The following is a 23174-nucleotide window of genomic DNA, read 5'->3' on the forward strand; positions in this document are numbered from 1 at the left end:
CCGCCGTGATTACGAAATGTGGGGACAGAGTACATAGTATGTACAGACGACGGGATCGGCCCGGGGATGACGATATACACACATACAACACAAGCTTAAGGGAACGAGAGTATCTACAGCAAAATCAGTGGAATATTTGCGACGTCGGTGACGATGGGGACTTGTTAATTTATTAAGTCACTGAGTGTTAAGGCTTGGTACTGACAGCACCAGAGAGGTACGGTTATGGTCGTGACAGGACTTGGGTCGAGATATCATGCAACCTTGACGAACCTCCACACTGTTCCCTCCTGCCCATCTATCCAAGTCATCGATATTTCGGATCCCTCTTTCCAGCTCGGCTCCATCCATGCCTTGACAAGTCGCGAGGAGTTTTGGAAGTGCATCACGTACCCACGCTGCTGCGGCGCCTCAGGTCCTTGCTCACAACCTCCTCCCGCCCTAACGCATAACAGCCGCTGTAAACGGTCATGGGCATCGTAGGCAACATCAAAACTGCCACGACCCGAAGGGGCGCCGAGAAACCGTCCGCTCGCGGCATTGCGAAACCCGAGCCAGCCGTCCGTTTCGACGCATTGCCAGTACCAGTTACATTTGCCTTCGAGGGGGTGGCCTTTTTCGAACACGGCCGGGACTTTGTGAAGGGTCAGCTTGCCGCCGACCAAGGTCAGGGCTAGGTTGGTGGGCTGGTGGAAGATGAGATATGTCGAATTGGCCGTGGGATTATCGTCACGGTCCGGGTAGAAGTCACCCACTGATCCAGATACGGACGATTCTAATAAGCGTTCCATCTTTGGGCGAGGCCTCGAAGCGGCGAAAGTAGGAAGAGCGGATGGTGCTGTTGGTTCCGAGTCGGACGCGGGAGTTTGGATGGTATTGCTTGAGGAAGTTGAGGATGCACGGGAGGCAGAAGAATGAGATGTTGAGTGCGTACTTCTTGTTGGCCGTGTGTACGTCTTTTCCTTCTTCCAGACGCGACTTAACCGGCCATCGAATGGGACGTTTATCTTGGTTATGGGGGAAAAGGTATTTATAATCCGAACTGATCATCAGGACGGAGGAAAAAGGATGAAGAAAGCAGGAGACTGCTAGTGTTTCTTACTCTGATGGCAACCAATGCCCAACGGGAACGCTTCAAACGGCTCTCTATTTCCCCATGCATGCCTACCTGACAGGAAAAGGATGGATGCATGCTTCTCTAAGCCGTTTGATCCAACAAATGTCCGCCACGCCGATACCTGCAAACGAAGTTAACAGCGTGCACGGCCGAGGACAAGTCGGTGTCTTTTGGGCGGCTGAGTGGAAGCAACAACTGGATTGACGTTGATTACTGAGGAGAAACCAAGATTCATTCTAACCCTAGGTGGCGCATGGTGAGGGCGCAAAAGCCGTTGGATGCTTAAGGTGGATAACCGACGGGAGGCCATGCCAAACGCCGGTGGGTGTTGTGAATGTGAATATTTCAGCGGAGGGTCGTACATGTATCGTGCCCATGCTTCCATAGACAACAACATGTGAGGAGATTCTGAGCGTTTGCTGCACAGACCGCTAGTCGTTTGCCCTGCAGGCACCCTCTTTGACAGCGGTTCTGGCACTTCCCAGAATCCCCTCCTTTGCAGACCTTCCTCCTCTTTGTATCGCCAGCTCTATATAGCTGGCGATCCCTTCCAGCCTCAGTTAGCTGGATCCCTCAATCTACATCATTCCCATCATTCGTGATCCATCTCATACAAATCAGGTTCTGGAATGGCGTTTCCACCCTTTCGACGCAGGCCAGCGGTGCGAGATGTGCTTAAGGAGTTGGGAGCTTTAACGTATGATATGTTTATATATATGCGCGAGATGTGCTTAAGGAGTTGGGAGCAATGATATGTTTATATATATGCGCCAAGAGCATAGGTTCTACTAAACTAGGTCTTAGGTCAGTTAACACGTTGACGAGATGGTCCTCGATGAGGTCTGAGAAACTATGCCACCCAATCTGGAGATTGAGGCGCTGGTGGCCATTGCGAGTTGCTCGGCTTCGGCAGTTACTGTCCGGTTGTGCTCCCACCGCTCCGTCATTCTCGGGGCCCACTCCGCCGCCACAGCCCCGCCCGGTCCGCAATACCGCCCCACTGATTGCAACCGCACCCCGAGATGTCGAGTCTCAAGGAGGATCACGTGAATTCTTCGCACGCCCAGACGGCACAACCAGACGGGCGGCACAATCAATCGGGCGGCACAATGAGAAACCTCAAGGCAATTGAAGGACTCACCATTGTTGCCGGGCTTGGTTGCGATCACGGTTGTCGCAATCGTGGTTCCAGGAGGAGATATCTCGGTGGGAGAGACGGAGACAGCATTCTTATTTGTATTCTATATGCTTAGGATTCTAATTTAGTACGTTTTATAGCTTCCTCCACTATGTTTTCTCTTTTCCTCTTCTTCTGTCCCTGTTTTGGTAGGCATTCCTTATCAATAACAACTCCTGTTTGCCATTTCTCAGCCCGGAACGGGAACCTGTCCCAGAATCATGAACCTTCTGTGCCGTCAGTGCCGTCAGAGCAGTCGTCTGTACCTTTGTCACAAGAACCAAGGCCACCCATATCGTATCACCAACCGTCCGTCTTCCGCAACTACGGTACTGGAACGGACTGGACTCTCTTTGGTATTTTTTGTTGATGCTCTTTTACTTACGTTGGTTTTGCCTTCCAGCTTCCTTTCTTTTTAAAATACCCTACTCAATCAAGGACCACATCTGGGTTTACCAAGGGCGGTAAAAAATCTTCCGCATGCTGGAGTGATCATTGGTGCTGCGTTCACACTGAATTACTAGCCGCTTAGTTCAAGTATCCCGAGGGAACGGAACGCTAATTTAGTTTGGTGCACCCCAGAGAAAGTGGGTCTGTTGTAGAATAATTGGATAGTATACGGTTGGGAAGAAACGTAGCATCTCAAAGTGATAGCCCAGTTATACAAGGATAACTTGACGATACTGTATATCTCACGGTGTCATATGTATTGGATATCACCAACAGGTGAAAATTTTCTTGGATCTAGAACGGATGCCTTGAATGTTTAGAGTCTATGACGCAATAGTGTGTATCACTTCCAGTTCTAGTTCTTTTGAGAAGGGCGAAGGTAGCGAGCTACAGGAAGATTCTTCAACGTGAACATCGCAATGTCGCGAATCCCCGAGTCAACCTATTTGTGGCGTGAGGCCGCCCCAACAAAGCGGGATTGCCGTTTGGTGGTGCCGTTGTAGTTCCGAAGTGAAGCAGGTTTGATCGGATGCGGGGATCGCGCGGGCAGTACAGCCGACTATTTCTACTGAGTCGTCATCTTTTAGATGCTTGTCACCTTTAGTTTACAGTCGATTATGCTTTGGATCAGAGCACGCTTGTGGAGAGCGAGATCTGGCATCGTCGTTCCAGGAGGAGATATCTCGGTGGGAGAGACGGAGATAGCATTCTAGTTTGTATTCTATATACTTAGGATTCTAATTTACTACGTTTTATTGCTTCCTCCACTATGTTTTCTCTTTTCCTCTTCTTCTGTCCCTGTTTTGGTAGGCATTCATTATCAATAACCACTCCTGTTTGCCCATTACAACCGTGAACATCCGACGTATGTGTAAGCCACGAAGCGAGGTCATTAATCTGGATATTCTCCCCTTCTCCCTTACATTTTGGACAATCGAATGGCTCTACGATTCTGTGATACTTATTCATATGCCTTGACAAACTGTTTCCGGCATAGAACAATTGGCCGCATCTTAAACAAGGAGCGGATTTCGACTTGGTAGTTGTAGCCATTGGTTTGGGTTTGACGATTGGCTTAGTGAAGAGAACCGGAGTATTGATGAAACCATGTACTCTTTCGACATGGTTACTCCACTCCGATGCCCTCTCGATTCTATACTCCTCCTTTCCTTGCCGCTGACATTCGGGGCATGAGAAAGGTTCAAAGGTCGTTGCTGTGAAATGGACGCTCCGATGGTGTCTACTGAGGTTACGTCGACGAGTGAAGCTTTGTAGGCAGAGAAGACATGTAGAGAGCGTGGAAGCTGCTTTCTTATGTTCGGAGGCTGGTTGCTCCATTTCCTGAGCAATCCCTTCTACTTCTCCGTACCTATCATTCAGATACGCAAAAAGCATTTCCGATACTGCAAGCCGCTTTTGGGTAGTTTGGTCAGAACCACTGTCGGTCGAATTTGGAAAAACCATTTTCGTAGCGGTGTCGGAAACCGGATCTTTGGGGTTCAAGTATCGACCAATGATTGTTGCTGCAGGTAAACTGGGACCGAAGGAGCATCTGAAAGGATTTGGAGGGGGGGCTGGCATATCTTCGGTTAACAGGCCACGAGCCCTAAGGGAATCAACTTCAGCGAAGTAGTTTTCTCGAGCCTGCTTGACAGCCAAGTTTGACAATACCGTCCGTAGATCTCCAATTTTTACGGTAAGTTGCTTTACCTCTCTATTGTCTGCAGAGAGTTTGAGCTCTTCCCGGAAGTGACGATGCTGTGCGCGAAGTGCTTTCATATCCTCGCGATTTTCAAACGTTTCTAGCGTAGCCGCTGTCGGGTAAAGCGGTGCTTTGTCATCCCTGCGCAAGGATGCGGAGGCCAGTAGCTTGAATAGCTTGGAATCGTCTTCAGATGTACTATCGAAAACGAATGACATCAAATTGTGTGGAATATGCCTCGCTTGGTAAGAGGTTTCGAATGTTTTTGTGTTATGGCTCAGGATGTGGTTTCGAATAGCGGATGTAAGGGAACCTTGTGTAAAAATTGTAAGCAAAATAGTAAGGGAAACGGGTAAAGGGTTCTTACCATCAATTTTATTTCCACCGCCGATTCGCAGCGCATAGGGCCGGAGAGTGTTTCTGTTGCCCGCTACCAACCATGTCCGGTTCCAAAGTTCCAGATATTTGTAGTACTTTAAGGGAAAGATAGGCTTTTCCTGCATCCCATCCTTCCACCTAAGTTCAATGCAATCAACATCTTCCAAGTTTGGACGCTGAAGTAATTCGTCGAAGGACGAAAACTCTGTTTCGAAGGCATCATCATGTAGAGCTTGAATAGCTACAAACGTAACTAAACAAACGATCTGGCATGGTACCATAGTAGCAGAAAAGGTCATCCTAGAAAAGTGTTAGTTTGGATCAACGGTTAAAGGCAAGAATACATACACATCTGCCCCCTTATCAATTTTGTTAGCCGATAGCTTGTTTTGATTGATCGTGATCTCAGCAACAAGCCTTGGCTGTTTTGTATCCGGATCGCGAACAACAAGTAGCTTGACTTGTCGATAAAGCATGTTCTCATAAGTGCCGGGCCGAAAGCCAATGCTTCCTATAAGCACCAATGTATGAAAGGCAACCCGATGTCTAGGATCACAAGGTATATCGACTGCGCGTTCCCACAAGGTGCTAAGAATAAGCAGAACATCGTCTGTTGTGGCTTCGGTTTTCTCAAATGTTTGTTTGCATGTGAGGTTGAACTTTTGTGCAAGAGTTGATTGGATCCACTGTGAGAAGAAATGTCAGTACACAGTATCGGCATGGGTAAGGAGGGAATCTACCTGGATAAGCTCTCCACGGGCCTTCCCACGGTTGCCAAGCAATGTCCATTGTTCGGAACCTTCGTCTGAATCTTCATTCGAATCATGATCCCTTCTCTTCGCGAGCACTACAGCATCAGCTTGAGCTACTATATGCTTCCATATAGCAATAATAGTCACTACTAATTGAACTATTAGTACCTGCTTCTGTTCCTCGGTACCGTCTATATACAGACGTCTGCATCTTGCATAGCGTGTATAGTCGGCCAGAAAGCTCTTGCAGATAGCAATGGACTTTTTCTTGTTTCGGCACATACCAAACCAAACCTTATCAGCCTCTTTTTGTATTAATTGTAACACATCTGTGACAAATCTAAAAAGGGGTAGTACGCAATATTAAAGAAAACAGCAAAACGATAAGGTACATACCTATTCCTTAGACGCTACGCGCGTTCTCGCTCGGCTTTGGTCTTTTTACAAAGCGAACGCTCATGTGTTGTTACCGTAAATTCGTCGACGTCGGCAAATGCTCTTCTTTTCCGTTCTTCGTCGTCAGGTACAGTCGGCGGTATCGGCGGTTTTTGTAGCTCCATCCCTTCCGTATTGCATATGGATGGAGTGTGATCAGCACCGTGAGACTCAAACAATACCCTCTCAAGCTGCAATAGCTAACGAGCTCAGTATGTTTGGGAGGAGAAATTCATTAGAAAACTCGGACGTGTGACGAACCGTTACAAGCACAGGAGTATATCGCTGGGAACAAAGAGTAGCAACGGTCGCAGTAGCCAAAAGGTACTGATCGATTGTGAAAGCTATTGCTTGCTGAAGAGCCAGTATCTAAAGAGGCCTGGGGAGGCCGTCTTTATATACCGGCCTTCATGGACTCGGTATACCGGACCCGTGGACCGGAATCTTCATCTCGGGTCCCCATGGGACCCGAGCCATAGACCCCTCCCCTCAGGTCCTCCCTTCGGGTCCTCTCCCTTTGGGTCCTCTCCCTTCGGATCCTCTTCCTTCGGATCTTCTCCCTTCGGATCCTCTCCCTTCGGGTCCTCTCCCTTCGGATCCAACCTGCTTGGTCTGTTGGTTCTATCTGATCTAGCTTACATAGGTGATCCTTGCTTGGATCGTAACAGGAAGGAGGGTTTCATATGAAAAACCAACGCAACCCTCGCAACGTAGGGGCCGTAATTCATGCGGTAGAATCAACTGGGAAGAATGGATATACAGTGAATGCAATGGGAATGGGACAAAAGTGTGCTTGTTTGGTTCGGTCGGGAATCTGAGGGTAGAGACGCAATATATATCTTGAGGCCATTCTAACTCGCCTGAAGGGTATACGTACGGAGAAAAGTTGTTTACTAAAGCCAACCACACCTCCCAAAAGCCAACCACACTTCCCAGTTAGAAGTACTAAGTATATGGAGTAGGTGTCAGGGGTAAATGGCAGGGGTAAGTACCTTGTGTAGTGTATGTGATAGGGTAACAAGGGTTCTCGAAAATACCAGTATGCATGTGCAATAGTATTATTAAAAAGAAGATGTCAGAGGGAGAAAGGCCGAGCCGAAGGCTGGCCCAGAAAGGAATCCCTTCATGGGAATTCCTTATCTTATCGCTGACCCACTTCATGTGGAGTCGTGCGACCTGACAGCCCGAGGCGCGCAGGGCGCGCGCAAGGCACGTGACCCTGCACGTGCACTTGCCTGTCAGAGCTTCTGACAGGGAAGGGCATGGCAATGGCCATACCCAGACTATCTACTCAATCAATTGATCTAATCATACATGTGATGCAATGGTCCCGCATCAGTATGCCTAGTCTACTCAGCTGGGCTTGGCGTAAGTGGAACGGTGCACTCGACGGCGAAGGCAATGGGAAAACGGTTCTAGAAACGGGGGCGGCGTTTTCAGCTGAGTCATCCAAACCCCTGTCGAAAACGGCTCCCATAGATAGTCCTCCGATTGGTAGCTTATCTATGGGAGACCGGACGGGATCCCGAGTTTTCTACCATCTATGGTCGTATGTGATTATTCTGGTCAGAAGAGTTACCTATATGCGTCCTCTTTGAAAGAGTGCTCACAACTCGGATTTGATGTCACTTGGAGATCTTTTGCTGTTTGTTGTACTCAAGTGGCCGAGAAGCTCGAGAATCGGTTGTGACGCTGATAAAGCATGTGGAGTTTGTGATTTCTGGATCTGTGTGGATCGATGTGATATGGTAATCCGTCTTCAGATGTTTCGTTAGTGTAGATATGTTATGCTTGGTTTAAACTGGACTGGATTCTTCTGTGGTTTTCTCGCATTGTTTGAACTTTAAATGCTAGGTTGAATCATTGAACCAGGCGAATTTTTGACATCTGGATTATCGCAAGAGCTAATGGTAAATGGCTATACTCTCCGGAACGATCATCCTCAACGACAAGGCAACCTTCTCGTTTTATGGTCGTGGTTGTATCTTTCTCTCTACGCAGTAAGAACCGCTTGGAAAGCCCCAGAACCACTGAATTGTTGAAACACCCAAGGCGTTGGAAAAGGACAAAGGACTCTGATAGTAGAGTCGTGTCCAGGAGATCTCCATTGCACATTGTCTTTTTGATATCGTTCCCGAAGCAATCGCCCGCATACAAACGTTATACAATTCCATCACCGTGCTTTGGAATGGCCTTCTACTTATGATCGAGAAACATGTTCTCCGCTTCGAGATGAAGTCTCATCCGCCAAGTCTGTTTTGCCAGTTGCCACTGCCGAGTAGAATGTGACATGGACAGTGTTGCTGTTGGGAGCAAAGGGTTCAACTTTCGCCTCAACACCATCGTTGGTTATCGTGAAGTTGCAGATCATGACGAACCGAGCAACCTCTCAGTAGTTCCGTAAGGATTGTTTTCCGAGAAGGAAGACGCGCAAGACTAGATGGAGGGATGCCATCAAGCAGACTGAGAGCGATCAGTAATCAGTCCCAGACCAAAGAATCCGAAACCTCGACTCCCGCTCCCGGCTTCCGACCTCGGAGAGATCTCAACCTCATGACGTTCATAACGTCCCCCCTGAATGCTGCGAGATGACATGATAGCTCACGTAGTACGGTTATTAGCTAGCGAAAGATGATGATGCTGCAGCTGAGAGAGCTAGTGGTAGGATGGCTACTCACAAGTATCTACACAGTAAGAGAGAACGACGCGGGGCAGTTGATGTCGTGAAACCATGGGATGGATGGTGTTGAGTTCTGGCCCAGACTGTACTGTGCCTACCTAGTACAGTAGAAATACCTTAGGTATTGATGCAAGTCTCGAGGGGTTGAGGTTTTTGCTTCCGGAGCTTTTGTTATTCCAATGCTCTTTTCCCCTTTCCATTTCCTGTGCGGCGCGCGTTGAAGTTTCACAGTCAGAGACTGCTGCAGTGCCCTTGCGCCGGCGTCATAAGTAGGAAAGGAGACGAAACAACCTTGCCTCGCTCCTGCCTCATTTCTGCCTCTCTCTCTACCTATCTTCCCCTCAGTATGAACCCACTGAGTTGCATGAGGTGGGTTTGGAGCTGAGAGGAAGGAACGAATGAAGGAAGGCAGAACTTGGAAAGAACTGGAAATGTAACGGACCGGACCGGAGACCTGAATGCCTCGGTTCCGAGGTTCTTGTTATGGTACCCTTGTAACCTTTCTTCTTCCTCCCATAGTGATGGTCTTTTGATGGTCTTTTGCCTAGTAGGAATTTTCAAAAAAGGAAGGAATGAAGCAAACAATATTCTATGTGAAGTACTGACGTGATGTCAACGACCACAACGGCCGTGGGCGTTGAAGGAAGCAGATGGTATTGCTTATTGTTTACTTATCTCGGTCCCGATATTCCTTCGGTTTTTCCCGTTAAGCTTTTCTTTTTGGCTTTCAACGTTGCTATTTCTCTCCCTTGCTGTTTTCTAACCTCAGAATTTGCTCCACTTCCCATTGATCATTGTCCAGCTTCACTCCATACACTCCCTCTTTGACTTGGAACTGCTTCCAACCTCTTTTGACGAATGCAGCCGCAGTGTAAACAAGCGCCTCACTTTACAGCTTGTAGAATTGACGCGATGCAATACAGCTCATCTCGCAGTTGTGCCTAGGCGCTTTGTGATCCTGCGTTCGCAGTAGCTCCATCCATGCTCCGCATCCAAGCAAGCAACTCGTATCTCAACCAGCGTCATGATCCCATGGCTAGAAAGGCAACAGGATATCAAGAGCGAGGCAACTTCGGTTCCATAGACATGGCGTTATGGCAGGGCGCCTCGGCAACGAACTGGCGGTAAGAGACGCGGATAGCCGCTTGAACAATATACTCAACATGCGCTTGACACTCGAAACGAAAGGAGCCGCATCTGCTCGCCCCCTGATCCGAACCCTGCCCGGTATGTTGTTTTCTTATGGTACTCGCTGGAGAAGAAGGCAAAATGCACGAAGCCGTCTCGGTAAGGTTGTGGTTCTCGAATTCGGTCTTTCCCCTTTTCACAGCTTCATGCCTTTACATAGTAGGCGGGTCACTTGACCTTTATCGAAGGCGAGCTCGTAACGATGAAAACATTGACGATGCCATGTATGTAGCTGCCCTTGTCCTCGTTTACCGGACCGACTTTGACCTGGGATTGAGATTCAAATTAGCTCCTGTTGTCCACCCAATTTCGGATTAAAGTGAGATATGAGATCTGCCGGCGAGAACGATGTATCGTAAGGTTTTCATGTACTACATGAGCATTCGGCATTTCTCGTTTTAGTAACCCCCAATCGTCCAACTCCTGGTATCGGTCGTATTACCAAGGTGGCTTGTTTATGGTGTTTCATTGAAGTGATACATACCTGCTTGTCTACAACAATCTGATGGCCCCGCCCGAGGTCTGGTCAACACAATGAAATAACAGCGGCTCTGAAAGCAGGGAGTTCGATTCGACTTTGAGTTTATGGTTAGCATATAACATATATACCTGGCATTTCGTAAGTAATTGGATGCAACGTGAAGTAGTGTCAGTAGATCGGGACCGTTGCTCACCTATATTGCCCAGAGATAGGCGAATATGCCTGGCTAGATTAACGAGATTTGGCATCTCAACCTCTCTCCAATGTTTGCTTAGACTGAACCCAGTTCGTCTTTCGCGGTCCATACCAGACCGGTGTAGGTATGGGTGATTCATCATTCTCACTGACCACCCGACCGAGTAGGAGCCTCAGCCAGCCCTGCGCATCCAGAGAACACTAGCCTGGAGGAAAAAAACATATCTCCTCCGGCAGAACATTCCCCCACCTACACGCTCTCTCACCTGACGTTCCCAACCGTTCGACGTCGTGACCAGACATACCTCCTGATGTAAGCTGAGCCTTGCGGCATTAGCTGGTGCAAGATGGAAGACCGGAGACTCCAGAAGATGGAAAAGATAGCACACAGAACAGGAAACGCCATCGAGCTACTGCAGGTGCAACGGTGTTAGGGATAGTATAAGGGTCCAGGTCCCTTCAAGGAGGGATTCCCAATCTCATAATCTCATGAAAGGGGTCACACCAGTGACTCGCACCACACATAACGCCTATCAGAAAGGAATAAGAAGAGAATCGAGAACTTGTGTGGCGGTAGCAGTCAGTATCTCATCACTGTGTACATCCGCCATTGACGATAGCATTTGTGGTGTGATGATGGGATAGGTTCTAATAAACTTGGTTCTCGCCGCTGTGAATCAAGTCACAACCTGGCTTTTAACTTGGTATCAAACTTATCAACTCGATAGTCATAGCAAAGATTCCACTGCAATAACAGTAGCAGCTAACAACAAGTTATCCCCATGGTAATCTCCAGATGAATTGAGGAGAAGAAAAGAAATCCGGCATCTAACAAGATTACCTGGTACACAATGGTGATCTAGATTGCCTTTTCTTCGGCTGTAAACATTCAGACTGGTTCACAATCGTTCCACGGCATGGTAGAGCAAGGCTCAACAACCAACGTGGAGAAAAGTTCCGACTGCTGCTGGGCATAGTTTTGTGTACGCCGAGTATCAGTGGCAATTCGCAGTAGGTGAACTTGAGGGCACTACCTCGTTTCTGAAACGGTTGATGTGATATGCCCTTCTCGCACTCGGGGCCAGTATGCCAATGAAGAGGGGAGCAGTCAACGATAGCAGGGAGTTCAAGGACTAGCTTAGTTTCCTTTTCCTGTTTTGATAATATCGTCCGCCTGAAAGGGTGTGTATCTGTGAGGGGGCCTCCAGAGCTGGCGTACGATAGTTGAGCGATGAATGTTACCCACCTACATCGCACACCACACACTTGTGCACAGTTTCGGGGCTATGTTCGATAACGGCTACTGCTGTCATTTCCTCTAGACAGACGGCAAATATGCGCCCACGGGTGATCGCAGCTTTTTGGTGGCTCAAATGTTGATCCGGCTGGTGAGAGATAGAGGAAAGAAGGAGGAGTCAAGGTAGCATAGAACATGCACGCCATCCCCCCATCCATTGGAGACATGCCTTTCCGCGCACACACACGCACAACTCCGTATACCTACACACTTGTGACTTCCAAACATGAACCCAGTGGGTGTCCACGGAGGTGCTGATGATCACTGCGGTCCCGTATGCGACGGGACAAAGCGACAGGCTCGGGAGAGAGCGGCATACACGGACCCGGCTATGCTGCATGATAATCGTCTGTATGTCTCACAGAGTGAAACCGTGAGGTGATGGCAGTCTGCCTTGGCGTCCGCGTGGAAATGCTGAAGAGTGTTGATACACAGGAGGAATGTGTAGGGGGAAAAAAGAGAGTGTCATTATCCGCTCATTATTGTCTCTCCTTGAGATCGGCGGCAAACTGCAGCTCCTCTTCTGTGTCTCTGAGGCACCAGCCCGACCGGATCGAGGTCAACACCCGTGTGCCAGTGTACCCGCAGCCAGCCCGGCGTTGAGACCCATACACCCAGCCAGTGAGAAATGCCCAAGACAGCAAAGGGCACCGAACGGCTGGAAGGGCAAGAGGCACAGGAGAGTAACCTCCCGGTTGTGAATGGTGGTGATAGTGCGGGGCTAGCCAATTTGTAGCAACAAGTCGGTAGCCTTGGGCGGGTGGGTGTGAACGAAACAAGAGTCTCGCCTAATGGCTTGATAGAAAGCTGCTATCGAATAGGGGATTTCTCTAGTGACGGGTAGGTGCTCTACTGGAGGAGCAACGCAAGCCCTTTTGGGAAAGCCGTGCATGCAGTAGTGGTATGCCTCACGGGCAGAACTTAGGACAAGCTAATCACTGTTGAAGTTAGCTTCGTGAAGAGAGAAAACGGCCAAGAAGGAGAAACTTGGCATTTGCTGCGCAGGTGTTCACCTAGAGAACATCACCACCACCCTTCGATGCAACCCTGCCGCGCGTGCTTATCACGCTAGCTCCATCGACGTCCACATGCCCATGCTAGCTGGTGATAGACAGCCATGAAAGTAACGACGACGACGACGGGTTTGGTGATGACTATCGAGGAATGGTGGCTTGATAGGGGTCACCAAGTAGAAAACCTAAGATGGAGTGAGCATGGAAAGTCGATATAGGGGGATTTTGGCTTCCGAGATAACCGCTACCTACCAGAGATGGGACTACCAGAGATGGCATGTTGTGAAATTGAATACGACGGGACCACCCTCCATTCACAATCCTCTATCCCATCTCATATCGGAACTGTTTTTAATGCACAAAAGAAAAGGTTTCCCATGACCCATCATCATCACACGCTACGGTAGGAGTGGGCTTGCAACAGTTGACAGTGATACTGTGTACAAGATCAACATTTCAACGGCCAGATTGTAACGCTCGAGCAAGGAGAAGCGAGAAAAAAAGCAAGTGAGACGTTGTGACGAGGAAGGGAGGCGACAGAAAATAGCTGAGACGTGGCTTGCGAGGGAATGTTTCTAGACTGGGACGACCAGAAGGAAAGCTCGTTCTCGTATGGCTCGCTCGCCTGCCCATCTTGCTCCTACGTACTCGTCAGAGTGCCTCAGCAGGAGTGACACAGCGTCAAGCGAACATCATATCGCCACGGACTTACTCTGCCTACTGGTCTTGCTTTTTTGTCTTATAGGCTCGACCAGACAAGTTGGGTAAGCCGGCAGCTGTCGTGGACATCGCATGTTTCGGAAGATGAAGGCTGAGAATGGACGAAAATGGAAGCATTGCAGGAGAATGGGAAGATGAAAAAGATTTCGCATTCGCTTCCATCATTTGTCTGACGCCTTCCTCTCCCTTGCTTGTCGATATGCTCGACCGTTGAGAGGAGGTGGGTCTCAGATGAGGTGCTTGGGGGGAAAGAGCCCTGGAGAGTTGGAAAGTGCCCCCAAAAAAGCACCGTGAAAGGCAACCACGCTGCCACGGGCCTTCCCGCTCAGCGTGTGAAACCCCACCTCGTGCTTGCTGATTGGCTGGGTTGGAGGGACCTGCTCGCTTTCGGTCACTTCTCATTCTTCTTCTTTCCTTTTTCTCCTTGCTCATACCATGCGAGCCATGCACATCACGACACTCAACACGAGTCGCCCTTACTTTTTCTCGTGCCTTGACCCAGAACCAGAGACAACCACAATTCCAAGCCGTTGACGGTTCTCCGATAATAGATGCATAGCGCTGCCGACGAACCGACTTCCCCAGCACGCCAAGCATCATGGCGAGATAGCATCATGACCTTTGGGCACTGATAGCCAGCGAGCTAGCTTCCATGGGAAACCCCTCCGCCTTTGATTTTGCTATCAATCTTTCCACGCCTTTCATTCCCGTGAAAAGGGTCTATTGATGAGTGGACCCGAGACCTGTCCGCACAGACATGGACATGGCCTTGACGCTTTTCTTATTTCACGCGATACTGGCGGTAGATGATGACCAACACTGGCTAACCATGTGCCCTCTAGTTCTTACACGCTAGAGGTGAGATTAGGTTCAAATGGTTACCAGAAATCACAATTAGGTTCAAACCGATAGCCACCCCGTCCAAGTTTGCTCGTCCGCTCCGCGCGGGAAGGGAAAACCCAAGCCCAAGGTTGCGGGTGCTGGACCACCCGCTCGCTCATCATCAGCCATCACATTCCAGGCAGTCGTTTTGCTCCCATCAGTCATCAAACATGACCCATCAGTGTGATCACCTCCTCGCCAAGTGGTTACCAACCAAGGACATTCACTTCCGAGCAAGCTTGTTAGGTCGACACTAGCACCAACATCCGTCCCAGTGTCCATTGACATGCCCATTTTCTCGGACTTGAGCCATCGGAGAGCCACTCTGCTGGGAGCTGGAGTGGATTGCTTGCTTTCGTGGCTTGCTTTTGCTCCTTCGTGAGCAAGCGGAAGCAGAGAATAAGAAAAAGAAGCTATCCCAAACTTCGGAATCGCAACGGCCGAAATGAGCTGGCGAGAGGTAAACTTGAACGGGATGGCTTGAACAAGCAGTTGGTAGCGAATCGGCCTGGCATATTTGTCATCTGGTGGTGGTTTCCACTCCTCCGGATAGCCAGCTGAGTTTGTACCAACACAGTGGTGCCCTCTGGGTGGCCGAGTACACAGTGATGGTGATGTCGTTGTGAATAGTCTCACGTTAGCGCCTTCTACGCCCAGGGTGTGCGTGAGTCAAGTGCTTGGTAACTGGGCAATCGGTCGGCCGCCGGATCACAAGGCTTCCACGCCTCTGGGTCAACTAGTCTACGGAGAAAAACACTGAAGGAGGCACTGTTCCCGCATGTTTGGGCAGTATCTACCGTGTCTGAGAAGGTTTGTTTGCTTACCCTCATCTCCTGATACACACACGGTAGGCATAGCAAGATGTGTCCAGCAGATCTATAATATTCTCCTTTTCATTCTTTGCTTCGCTTTTGTGATCACGCCTCTGGTAATGCTGAGCAAGACCGACGGTCCGGCGCTGCTCGCTGTGACCTCTCTTGCCGCTCACGGTCAGCCGCTCCGCTCACCGGTCACCTGGCGGCCGGTTTCAAGATACTCGAGAGTGTTTTGAACAGTTCCGGCGAAAAATCCTGCTAACACAGTAGCGTAGGCATTTCCGTCAGAAATCAAGTTTACACAGTCAGTCATGCTAGCATCGAGAAAGGCAAGGCACCCAGGGTGAACTATAGTCCTGTATCTGCGTAACCTTATCTTGAGAAGAGCACATGGCACCCTTGATTCCAAGGGTCCAAGTCCTAACGTTCCTAGCGTGGAACCTCTCTTTCACTCATGTCTGGTTTCCTATTTTCTCTTATGATTTTCATACCATTACTCCCGTGTGATTCCATTTCTCAAATCTCTAAACGGGTTTAAGCGGAGCCGTGTGCCGGCTCTTCAGGTCAGGCGAACAAACCTACCAAGAATTTTAGCCGACTCTCATCACGAAAGATAGACTAGTAGACTAAAGGTAACTTGACGAAGGAAGCTATCTTCGCCCGATATCTCGGTACCGGACCGAGAGCAACACTGCCCATCCAATCGACTTAGCACTCGTTCGCTAAAGCATTCGCTTGTCCTTCATCCTTACTCGTCGTGTTCGGTTATCCTACCGAACCAGCAAAAGAGGACGATCAAAAAGATAGATGGTCCTACCTACAATCTTGATCTTCTCAGAGAGGTGTGAAATATGAAGAAGGCTCCAGTTTCAAACTTCCATTCAGTTACCTGCCTTGCCCTACAAGCTACGGCGGCCTACCAGCCTGCCACACTGTCTGTGCTTGCCCATTCATTGCTTGGATTTGCTGCTAACCCACTGCCACTGCCACCCACACCAATATCTTATCCGCAGCAGTACTGCAGCGTCGTCATTCATTGTTTGCTTCGTACACAGTGAAGGATTCCCGATACAGTACACTACATAAACGAAACCCTGGAAGCGGAGGGGTTACATCCGAGAAGAGGACGGGAGGGGGTGAGGATATTTTCCTTCCTTTCCCATCAAGGTCCTCTCTCTCACACAGTCTCCCTCTACCCACACACCCCCCTCCCTTTCCCTTCCACTTCCTATTTACACTTGACCTCTTCCAGAAGCCCAAAAAGTCCATGACAGCTGGAAGCCAGCTGGTAGGCTTGCCGTGGCCGCTCAAACAATAAGCAACCTCGAAGAACAGAAGCAAAACAGTTAACCGAACTGACCACTCACCAGTCACCGTTCACATCAACCACCGAACGAGCCGGCGACTACATATTGTGTACACTGTAGTGTACTGTATCGATGGGAAACTGCTCGCATCAGAATCGCATCGCATTCCAATTCCATTCACTCAATCACCCATGCTGCACTTTTTACGCTACTGCTGCGTGAATGCGGGGTGTTTGAAGCGGATCGGTAACTGGCCTCATGGCAAATCTCCGGTAGGTATACGGGTGCGGTGCTATGCTGTGCTTTCAAGCGCTGAGTTGTGTTAAAGTCCGGAGGAGGCCCTTCTGGTGATGGCGGATGGCCTCAATCATGATACTAGCTTCATATGGCCTCCTTGGGTTTTGGCCTCTTTGAGGGATGGTGCTGCGGGGGAGGCCATTGCTCTGCAGTACCAAAATGGCGGAGTAGCAGGATATCGAGAAGAGAGTAGCATCTTCCCCTGTCTTCTGACGTTCTTCAGGTCTTTTTCCCCAGACGGGACTGCACGATGGGACGATGGAGTTGCTGGTGGTTCCGCCAGGCGGAGTAAACAAGGGCAAAACACCTTGTCACCGCCAGTATAACTATCCACTTCCTCGTGCGATTTTCTCCTGATCTGAGGTTCCATTCCGCCTTTTCGTGACCAAGAAGAGATCTTCCAGTTTCTTTCTTTCGTCGTTGTTCCGCCTTTTTGCTATGGGGAAATGATGGTTCGGATTGTTTGCCGAAACGTACATGGTAGAAACGCATTGGGAAAGGAGGAGGAAAGCTGCATACCTACCTTGCAAAACCGACCTCACAGAAGGGAGATTCACTGTGTGATACATTTACCACTTCCGGCCCATGGAGCAGAGAGCAAATACAAGAAAAGAAAAAAGAAAGGGGCAAACCCTCCGGGCGTTACGGAGTTCGGAAGCAATTCAACTTTCTCGATATGGGAAATGGTGGGGATTAGGGGATCAGGAGGACCTTTTAGTCAAGGGTTTCGAGATCGAGGTTTTCCATCTTCCATCACGGTTCCAAGGTGACTGAGTGTGAGGGTCATCTCAGGGTCATTACTTTTTCTTTTGGGTCTTGGGACAGAAGCAACAACCCAGGCGGGGGAGGGAGGGGAAGGGGGTGTTCGTCGAATGGTCGGTTCGTTCCTGGCAGCTGGCCCTCACGGCAACAGCCCTGGCCCTGGCAGCTTGCTCGCATCGGCTCCACATGTTAACTCTAACAATTTTAAAATGCGGAGGTGGAGCACAGTGACAATGACAGTGGGCTCCTTCCCTCGTGAACTGCAGTGAAGTTGGCAGCAAGGAAACACTGCTCTAACACTGTCAACCGCTGACTATTCTTCGAGGAGGTAGATTTGTCTTGAGAACCTCAAGGCAACGAGTTGTACCACCCTCTCTGGGCTGAGCTCTCCTGATCATCACCACCACATTGCACAGTTCAAGCCAAGTTGTGGAGCGGGAACGAATGCGACTGGATGCCCGATGATGAAGATCACGCTTTGCAGTTGGGTGATGGGCACGGGGATGAGCATGGGGGAGGAGGAAGCCTTGCAGGGACAAGGCTAGTAGCTAGGAGGAGGCCGATTGTCGTCGGCTTTCCTCCGTGCTAGGGAGTGGCTTTCTTTCTGGAACCTGTCCGCTTGGGCAGCAGCCCTCTGGGAGCATCAGCAAAAACTTGGAAGTTAGGGTCACTTTAGGGTCGATCTGGGGAAGATGCAGGGGAATGAAAGGGTCGTTGTGATCCCCTGATATCGACCTAACGAAGGCATTTTACTGTGTACACACAGAAACCTCCTCCTAACGTCGGGCTGTGAGTCCAAACACTCCACTATAGATCAACATCACCACAGCGCCTGATCCGCGCAACCAACGCTAACAGCAAGTGTGGATGGTAGAAGTGTACACACGAGAACGCAGTACTCGATGTCTCAGACTACGTCGCTCATCTTGATAAGCCCAAGGACATGATCAACCCAAAACCGGACTTTCAGATCTTGGAAAAAGATGGCAATCTCAGGAAATGGAGATTTGGCAGGTTGATCAGGCTACCGAGATATGGCGGGGACTCGACTCACTCGGAGACGGATAACGTCGGGTCCCTGTGAATCATGTCTGCTCGTCACCCTGATGTTGCAATATCTTGGCTTTCTTTCCAGTCATCTGTATCACATCGTTAGGAGCCGCAATCCAAGATCTCGGTCCTTGCAAACCTTGCAATTTCCTCGCGCAGGCACGACAAGTTTCAGCCATATGGCGTCTTTTTGGCGCCATATTTCACAGCTACAGTGGTTGACAGCTCAGCAATCTCACTGGAGTCACTGGAGTCTCACGGTATCAAGCGACCCCAGACAGATGCCATTCCTCTGGTAAACATGCCCTGGCAGTCAGACTCTGGGGCACTCTGACTCCGACATCCGCGTCACACATCAACCAAACTCCATCACGGCATTCACTTCCTGTGCAGTAGTGCAGTTTTACTATCAACTGTGTACCTACCTGACACGAAGACGAAGGCGACGTTGGGTACATTGCCCTGCTGCCCCGGTCTGTGAGTTGAAAATTCCACTTCCACACTGGCGGTAACCAAACAAACGATGTGCGGTAAAGCCTTACTGCGTAAAAAGAATCCACTTTGTCAGGTCAACTCATGCAACTAGCGACCTGAGCGGTACCTGAAATCCACATCAAAAGGGCGGTGATATGCAGGTATCTCAAAGGTCAAACAAGCGGTGATGGACAAAAGCAACGCGAAGCAACGCTGCGAGTGGAAACAAACCCTCGTGTGAAATTTTTCATCGCTAGCAAAAGGTCTGGGCAAGTACGAAATGGGCTTTCGAGCTAACGGACGGGCTCCCATGAACCCGAAACGTGAGATGGAATCCGCTTGTGGAGAGAAAATGTACACAGTTCGTCTGGACTTTTTGGGCTTTCTTTAGCAGTAAGCTACTGACTAGCTCCTTCTGCCCGTCAACTGTCAACAGTGGAAACACAAGTTGAAAGTTGCTGTCAAGTGTCAATGACACCACTTTGGGAAATTGGCGACGAAACGAGTTCACGATGCCGTGGGTTTTCGGTGATTCAACTCGATCACCAAGCTTTTCTTTTTGTTGTCGTGATTGCTTCTGTTTCACAGGCGAGAGGGACAGGGAAGGGACGGGCGCTGGAATCTCCGAACTGCCCGGCATTGACAAATCGAAGAGCTTGCTGTTCATTTAACCTCATTTTCTCTTTTCTTCTGTTTCTTATTTTGCCCAAATCTCCGATGGTTTGTCAGTTTGTGTGTTGCTAATCGTTGACAATCGTCACCCCCCTCCCCTGCCCTTGAGAGTTCTTCCCCTTGTTACTGTGCTCGCCAACCAACCAACCAACACCAAGAAGACTCTCACGCCCTTCCATCCTCCATCACCGTGTCCGGCTTATCACTGTGTACCAGGCCAACGAGCGCAGTGAATGCGAGCCGAAAGTCTCTTGGACAGTGTCACTTTCTCGTCCAAGCAAGAAACAGACAGTGCAAGATGCGTGTGAGGTTGAAGTGAGGCTACGCCAAACAAGGTCTAGCGCTTGACTCTGAGCCAGCCCTCTGAGCCCTCTTCCTGAACCTCGAGTCCATTCTTGGCAACACTCAGGAAGTCTAGGAGCCAATCAGACGGGCAAATCTATGAAGTTGCTGCTCACTTTGATGCATCTCATCTTGAGACTTCTTTCCTTTCAGCTTTCCTTATTGCGGATTTCCAAAATGGGTTTAAAGGGCAAGAGGAGAAGGCCGTGATCCCAACAATGAGAGGGTTTACGTTGACTGATGACAACGTACCTCCTCCAGTCCTTCTCTTCCGTCTTGCTACCAGGGCCTTCGATTTTTCCGAGTCTTCGAGGCACTAAATAGCCATATTGCACCTTTGAGAAGAGTGAAGAGTCCCTACATATCAGTAAATATGCATGAAGCTAGAAAAGGAAAGACGAAGCCCGACAAAGGAGGCGAATGGAGGGGAGTGAATTCAATGTTTTGACGTTCGAAAGCGGCTCGGAGTGCGCCTGGCTGCATCTCCACTGTTAATAAACAAGCGCAGTATCTACCTCGACATACATATACGATCCTACTCTGGGGGTACATTCATTGCAGCACTACTGTACAGCGGGCAGGAAACATATCAAACTAATGTCAGGCACACCACGGTTAACAGCATCGTGATAAGGTAATGGAATGGCAACATAACATCGACAATGGGGTCGGCCCCAAAGTCAACCTTGATGACAACAACCTCACATTTGACAATCTGACATACATACCCGACCGCGCCGGCAGGACATTTGTCAGTTGGTTGGGGTTTGCGATTCGCGGCTCGATCGTGATGATTGATACCGTCAAGTTTGAACAAGCTTAATCAGAGTACGCAACAAAGACAGGCAGAATCGCAATCGGAATCGCTTAATCCGCTTTGGATTGAACATACCCTCTCGCTTCTCGTTATTCATCCTCTCATCACAGAGACATGCAGTAAAGAATGGAATGTTTTGGTCATCATGGTATAGAAGCATTGCATGAAGTTAAGACTGCGTTTGTTCTGGTACGGTTTTCGTACAAAGGGCCTCATATGACCTTTTTTATACTCAAAAAGGCGGCCAATTCACTGGCTGTCCCGAGTTGAGTTGTAACTCGCTTTGGGGGTCTCGAATTGAGTTTAGTTGGGTTGAATTGAATCGAGTTGGTTGAGTAAATTGAGTTATTCCAAGCGCTGTACGAAAACCGTACGAGAACAAACGCAGCCTAAGACACTTGTCAGAAAGGACGAAAAAAGCCAACGACAGGTAGCAACCGATATTGCCAAAACATTTCAAACCGGCGTGTTGCCCTTGCTTCCAAATTGCAACACTTTGCAATAACATGAAAAGGAAAACCCATCATCACCCATCCAATCCTAACAAAAGACTGAATCGAACTGAAGTGAGACACGGGCACCAGAGCCCAGGCAGGCAAGGCAGGCCAGGAAGAGATGATGTTAACATTCCTGCTCAATTGAGCCCTTTCCCACCAGGGCAAAACTCCGAAACAAAGAAAGAAACACTGTTGCCCATGCAATCTTCAAACCGGCGAGAGACGCTAGTCCTATCAGGGATAGAAAAGAACCCTCTTTCCTCGCCCCTCGGGAAAGGGAAAAATGATAAGTGACAGAATAGAGAACAAAATACATTGTGAAAGAAAGAAAGAAGGAAATAAGAAAAATAGGGGGTTCGTCGTCGGTGGGTAAAGTCCGAGCCTGCCCTGTCCTCGGAGATAAAGTTTTACCTCTTAACTTATCTGGGTTATATTTGCCCAGATACCTATCTCTGGAGGCTTTCTCTTGGAGTTGCTGGCTTGGCCTCACACACAGCCCAGCTCCACGCGTCGTCTTACATACAATACAGCCTTCGGGCAAGCTTACCTTACCAAAGACCACCAGCCAAGAACGAAACCTTGGGAGGCCCTCTCTTCACATGTGTTGAACACATGTCGTCGAATTTTTTGGATGGCGTTGGTAAGCATTGCCAGAACCTGTCAGAGCAACGCGCTCAACACCCAAGACACACAAAAGCCAGAAAGCGGCTGTGACGGGGTTCAGGCCAGGCCACCAATGATATCTGGCCTTCTCACTGTAAGTTTTGTCTGACAATCGCCTGATCTGCGTCTGTGTCACCCGGCGGGCCAGGCGGCCACAGGTGATCGGTGGTGTGGTGGTGTGGGGTGGTAGGCGCAGGCAGTGAAGAGAGGAGGCCACAGTGAGCACAGAAGCGAATGGAAGACGGCTGAAGTGAAGGACGGTACGGAAACGCTACGACGGGTAGCAGATGAACAGGTGTTCGTTGCGACAATGAGCAATCAACAGGCAGACGGCTGGTGATGTAAGGTTTATCAACATTGCATGTTGTTTTGTTGTTCAATTTCTGTTCGAAGTGGTCCTCAAGTTAGATCAAAGCAATTCAACTTCTGATTCGTCCCCGCGCTTGTTGTGACCACTGAGGAATGAGAGTCAAACATTCACTCGCTTCTGCTCGATATGTCAAATTATTAGCCGTTGGGGATAGCGCCATCATACCATTCCCAATTGAGCTCGCAATTTGGCGATCTCTAAATGAGCTGCTGCTAAGCTTCTTTTGACAAAGTTCTGTTGCCCAAGCTCTTTAGCTCCCCGATCTTCCCAAGTTCCCATTCATTTACATTTAGACCAGCTGGACAAGGCCAGGCCTTTGCGCTTGGTTGTTGGTGGCAGATGATCAGACTAAGAAGGGATCGGCGTAGAAAGGGTAAAAGCGAGATACGGTTGATCTGTGTGCCTGGGTCGTTAGTGTCGTCAGTTGTCGATGAATCCATGCCATCCAATGTCCATTTTGCTTCTACCTAAAGAAAGCGGAGATTTTCTGACAATGGCGTAATTCCAGGACACTACACTATAACAGAGCAGGTGAGACACGAACTAACAAGGTGCTTAATCGTGACCCATGGTGACGGTTCTTGGTAATGATGGGTGATCAGGACGTTGTGATAGCCGTGTCAGCTCCTCAGGAGAGCTCC

At 49.3% G+C, this 23174-nt stretch overlaps 5 protein-coding genes across 5 annotated transcripts; 1 reads left to right on the plus strand and 4 right to left on the minus strand.

Annotated features, from left to right (window-relative positions):
* Positions 1-254: 254 nt before the first annotated feature.
* Positions 255-1162, minus strand: B0H65DRAFT_442547 (uncharacterized protein; the record flags this gene model as incomplete). The annotated part of the gene is made up of 2 exons (XM_062825582.1): positions 255-1007; positions 1103-1162. The coding sequence occupies 2 exons, from the start codon at positions 1160-1162 to the stop codon at positions 255-257; spliced, it is 813 nt and encodes a 270-aa protein (XP_062681734.1).
* A 2305-nt stretch (positions 1163-3467) lies between these two features.
* Positions 3468-6347, minus strand: B0H65DRAFT_493807 (uncharacterized protein). The gene is made up of 5 exons (XM_062827771.1): positions 5973-6347; positions 5565-5916; positions 5173-5510; positions 4230-5124; positions 3468-4157 (listed from the first exon to the last, which is right to left on the minus strand). The coding sequence occupies exons 2-5, from the start codon at positions 5856-5858 to the stop codon at positions 3474-3476; spliced, it is 2211 nt and encodes a 736-aa protein (XP_062681735.1). The 5' UTR covers positions 5859-5916; positions 5973-6347; the 3' UTR covers positions 3468-3473.
* Positions 5565-6193, minus strand: B0H65DRAFT_465567 (uncharacterized protein). The gene is made up of 2 exons (XM_062826816.1): positions 5991-6193; positions 5565-5905 (listed from the first exon to the last, which is right to left on the minus strand). Exons 1-2 carry the CDS (start codon positions 6134-6136, stop codon positions 5875-5877), a joined length of 177 nt encoding a protein of 58 aa, XP_062681736.1. The 5' UTR covers positions 6137-6193; the 3' UTR covers positions 5565-5874.
* A 5731-nt stretch (positions 6348-12078) lies between the features above and the next one.
* Positions 12079-12696, plus strand: B0H65DRAFT_508890 (uncharacterized protein; the record flags this gene model as incomplete). Its single annotated transcript, XM_062828266.1, has 3 exons — positions 12079-12203; positions 12301-12473; positions 12674-12696. The coding sequence occupies 3 exons, from the start codon at positions 12079-12081 to the stop codon at positions 12694-12696; spliced, it is 321 nt and encodes a 106-aa protein (XP_062681737.1).
* A 685-nt stretch (positions 12697-13381) lies between these two features.
* Positions 13382-14335, minus strand: B0H65DRAFT_195676 (uncharacterized protein). Its single transcript, XM_062821709.1, has 2 exons — positions 13578-14335; positions 13382-13512 (listed from the first exon to the last, which is right to left on the minus strand). Exon 1 carries the CDS (start codon positions 14183-14185, stop codon positions 13583-13585), a length of 603 nt encoding a protein of 200 aa, XP_062681738.1. The 5' UTR covers positions 14186-14335; the 3' UTR covers positions 13382-13512; positions 13578-13582.
* Between the last annotated feature and the right edge of the window lie 8839 nt (positions 14336-23174).

This window comes from Neurospora tetraspora (assembly GCF_033439725.1).
Source record: "Neurospora tetraspora strain CBS 560.94 chromosome Unknown B0H65scaffold_4, whole genome shotgun sequence".
Classification (NCBI taxonomy): Eukaryota; Fungi; Ascomycota; class Sordariomycetes; order Sordariales; family Sordariaceae; genus Neurospora; species Neurospora tetraspora.

Excerpts from the sequence above, each read along its gene's own strand:
- B0H65DRAFT_493807 (XM_062827771.1), bottom strand. The coding sequence starts at position 5,858 with ATGTGCCGAAACAAGAAAAAGTCCATTGCTATCTGCAAGAGCTTTCTG. Across the intron at positions 5,125-5,172 it reads ATTGATAAGGGGGCAGATGT|GATGACCTTTTCTGCTACTA; the intron begins GTATGTATTCTT and ends ACACTTTTCTAG. Across the intron at positions 4,158-4,229 it reads ACTTGAACCCCAAAGATCCG|CGGCTTGCAGTATCGGAAAT; the intron begins GTTTCCGACACC and ends ACTACCCAAAAG.
- B0H65DRAFT_195676 (XM_062821709.1), bottom strand. The coding sequence starts at position 14,185 with ATGATGCTTGGCGTGCTGGGGAAGTCGGTTCGTCGGCAGCGCTATGCA.
- B0H65DRAFT_465567 (XM_062826816.1), bottom strand. The coding sequence starts at position 6,136 with ATGGAGCTACAAAAACCGCCGATACCGCCGACTGTACCTGACGACGAA. Across the intron at positions 5,906-5,990 it reads AAAGCCGAGCGAGAACGCGC|ATGTGTTACAATTAATACAA; the intron begins GTAGCGTCTAAG and ends GATTTGTCACAG.